General features: G+C 43.0%; 1 protein-coding gene across 1 annotated transcript in view; it reads left to right on the top strand.

The window, feature by feature from the left end:
* clns1a (chloride channel, nucleotide-sensitive, 1A) overlaps window positions 1-659 on the top strand; it is a 7287-nt gene extending 6628 nt beyond the window's left edge. Inside the window, exons 6-7 of the mRNA XM_032510416.1 lie at window positions 41-107; window positions 243-659. Coding sequence (XP_032366307.1) covers window positions 41-107; window positions 243-349 — 174 coding nt within the window. The 3' untranslated portion in view covers window positions 350-659. The remainder of the gene's footprint in view (window positions 1-40; window positions 108-242) is intronic.
* Window positions 660-1601: the final 942 nt, after the last annotated feature.

The raw sequence follows: 1601 nt of genomic DNA, 5'->3' as shown, positions 1-1601 counted from the left end.
TCTGTCTGTGTGTCTGTCTGTCTGTCTGTGTTGTTGACAGACGGCATGGAGGTGGATGCAGCAGCGATGGAGGCCGGTCAGTTCGAGGACGCGGACGTTGAGCACTGGTAAAGAAATAAAAAGATTTGACAAGTAGTAACAAAAGACATATTTGTGAAAAAATGTCTTTTGTAGATAGATTTGGATGATCTGATCGCGAGCAGTCTGGTTCATTTTCATGTGTTATCTGACTCTTTCTGTAGAGGGAAGTCATCTCAGCAGCCAGTGTTGCATCATGGGACTTGGAGGAGAGGACAGCAGCACTTACAGCAGCTCTTACTTACTTGTAATCGTCTCACTAGTCTTTTGAAGCTTCTTACATTTTCTCTTGTGTTGAATTAGAGCTCACATGTTGTATTGTGTTACTAGTTTTCTGCTCACCTTCATCTTTACTAATTCCTTCAAGTCCTATCAGTAAAGTACGCTGAATACAACCAAGTCGGCTAATGTAGACTAATGAGAGGCAGCCACAAAGACCCAGATCCTGTTGACTGTAAAAAAAAGAAGAAAGAAAGCTGAGTTTGTTTTGTACCTAACAGCCAATTTAATATCTGATTCTCTGCAAGGGGAGAGTTAATGTCTTTGTATGAAATTGTCAATAAATGCATAATTTTTGTAAGGTATTATTTAGCTTGATTCATTAATTAAACGGAGGTTTGAAAACTCAACAATACAAAACAAACTAGAGTGCGGATCGGGCCGGATTTTTCTGTCCGAGCCCGACCCGAGTCTGACACAGTTAAAATCGCATTTGTTTCTCATACTAATGACACATGTACGTTTGTTTGTGTGGAAAGCCGCTTTTATTCAGCAAGTGTAGGAAGCATGGGAAATGTCAACAGATGAGCGAATCAATGCACACGGGGCAACAAGCGCCATTACTTCATAATCAGCTGTTTTAAATTCAAAATGTTCAACGCCTTATCGCGCTGATGTGACCGAGCCTGACCCGAACCCGAGCATCCTTTCTAAAGATCTGTTCGAACCCGGCCCGGCCCGTCGGGTCCCGTCGGGTACCGTCGGGCTCGGGTCGGATATGCATCCTCTACTCCAAACACAAACGCCAACTCTACTCTTTAGTGTCTTTAATCTCGTAGGTTTGGTTTCACAGTTCGTTCTGTAATCGCAACGGTGAGCTGCAGAGCATCTGGACATTTTACCGATCACCTTCGGGAGAGCTTGTTTTAAAGGGGCCCTGCCACACGTATTTCATTAATTTGTGGCAAATGTCTGAAGTTCTGCCATGGACTTTGTAAAATTGTTGCTGGTTTCCTTGGTTACCTTGTTTTAAGCTAGGCCAGTGTGCTACGGAAAGCCTGCAGGAAGACTCTATTTGTGCCAGTTCTCGTTAATATTCAATGATCTAAGCTCCTTGACTCTGATTGGCTTACAGCTAGCCAATGAGAGCCTGGCTATCGGCAACCTTTACCCAGCGCAACTGGGCGAGCTCATGAATATTGGCCTAATTTCTCCTTATTTCTTTAGGTAGCCGTTCATCTTCAAATTTTCAAATTCACCACATAACAAAGTCATGTGTACCGAGCCGATTTAATAATAAAAAA

This window comes from Etheostoma spectabile, chromosome 3, assembly GCF_008692095.1.
Source record: "Etheostoma spectabile isolate EspeVRDwgs_2016 chromosome 3, UIUC_Espe_1.0, whole genome shotgun sequence".
In the NCBI taxonomy this organism is placed as follows: domain Eukaryota; kingdom Metazoa; phylum Chordata; class Actinopteri; order Perciformes; family Percidae; genus Etheostoma; species Etheostoma spectabile.
This window is presented reverse-complemented; position numbering and strand designations above follow the sequence as displayed.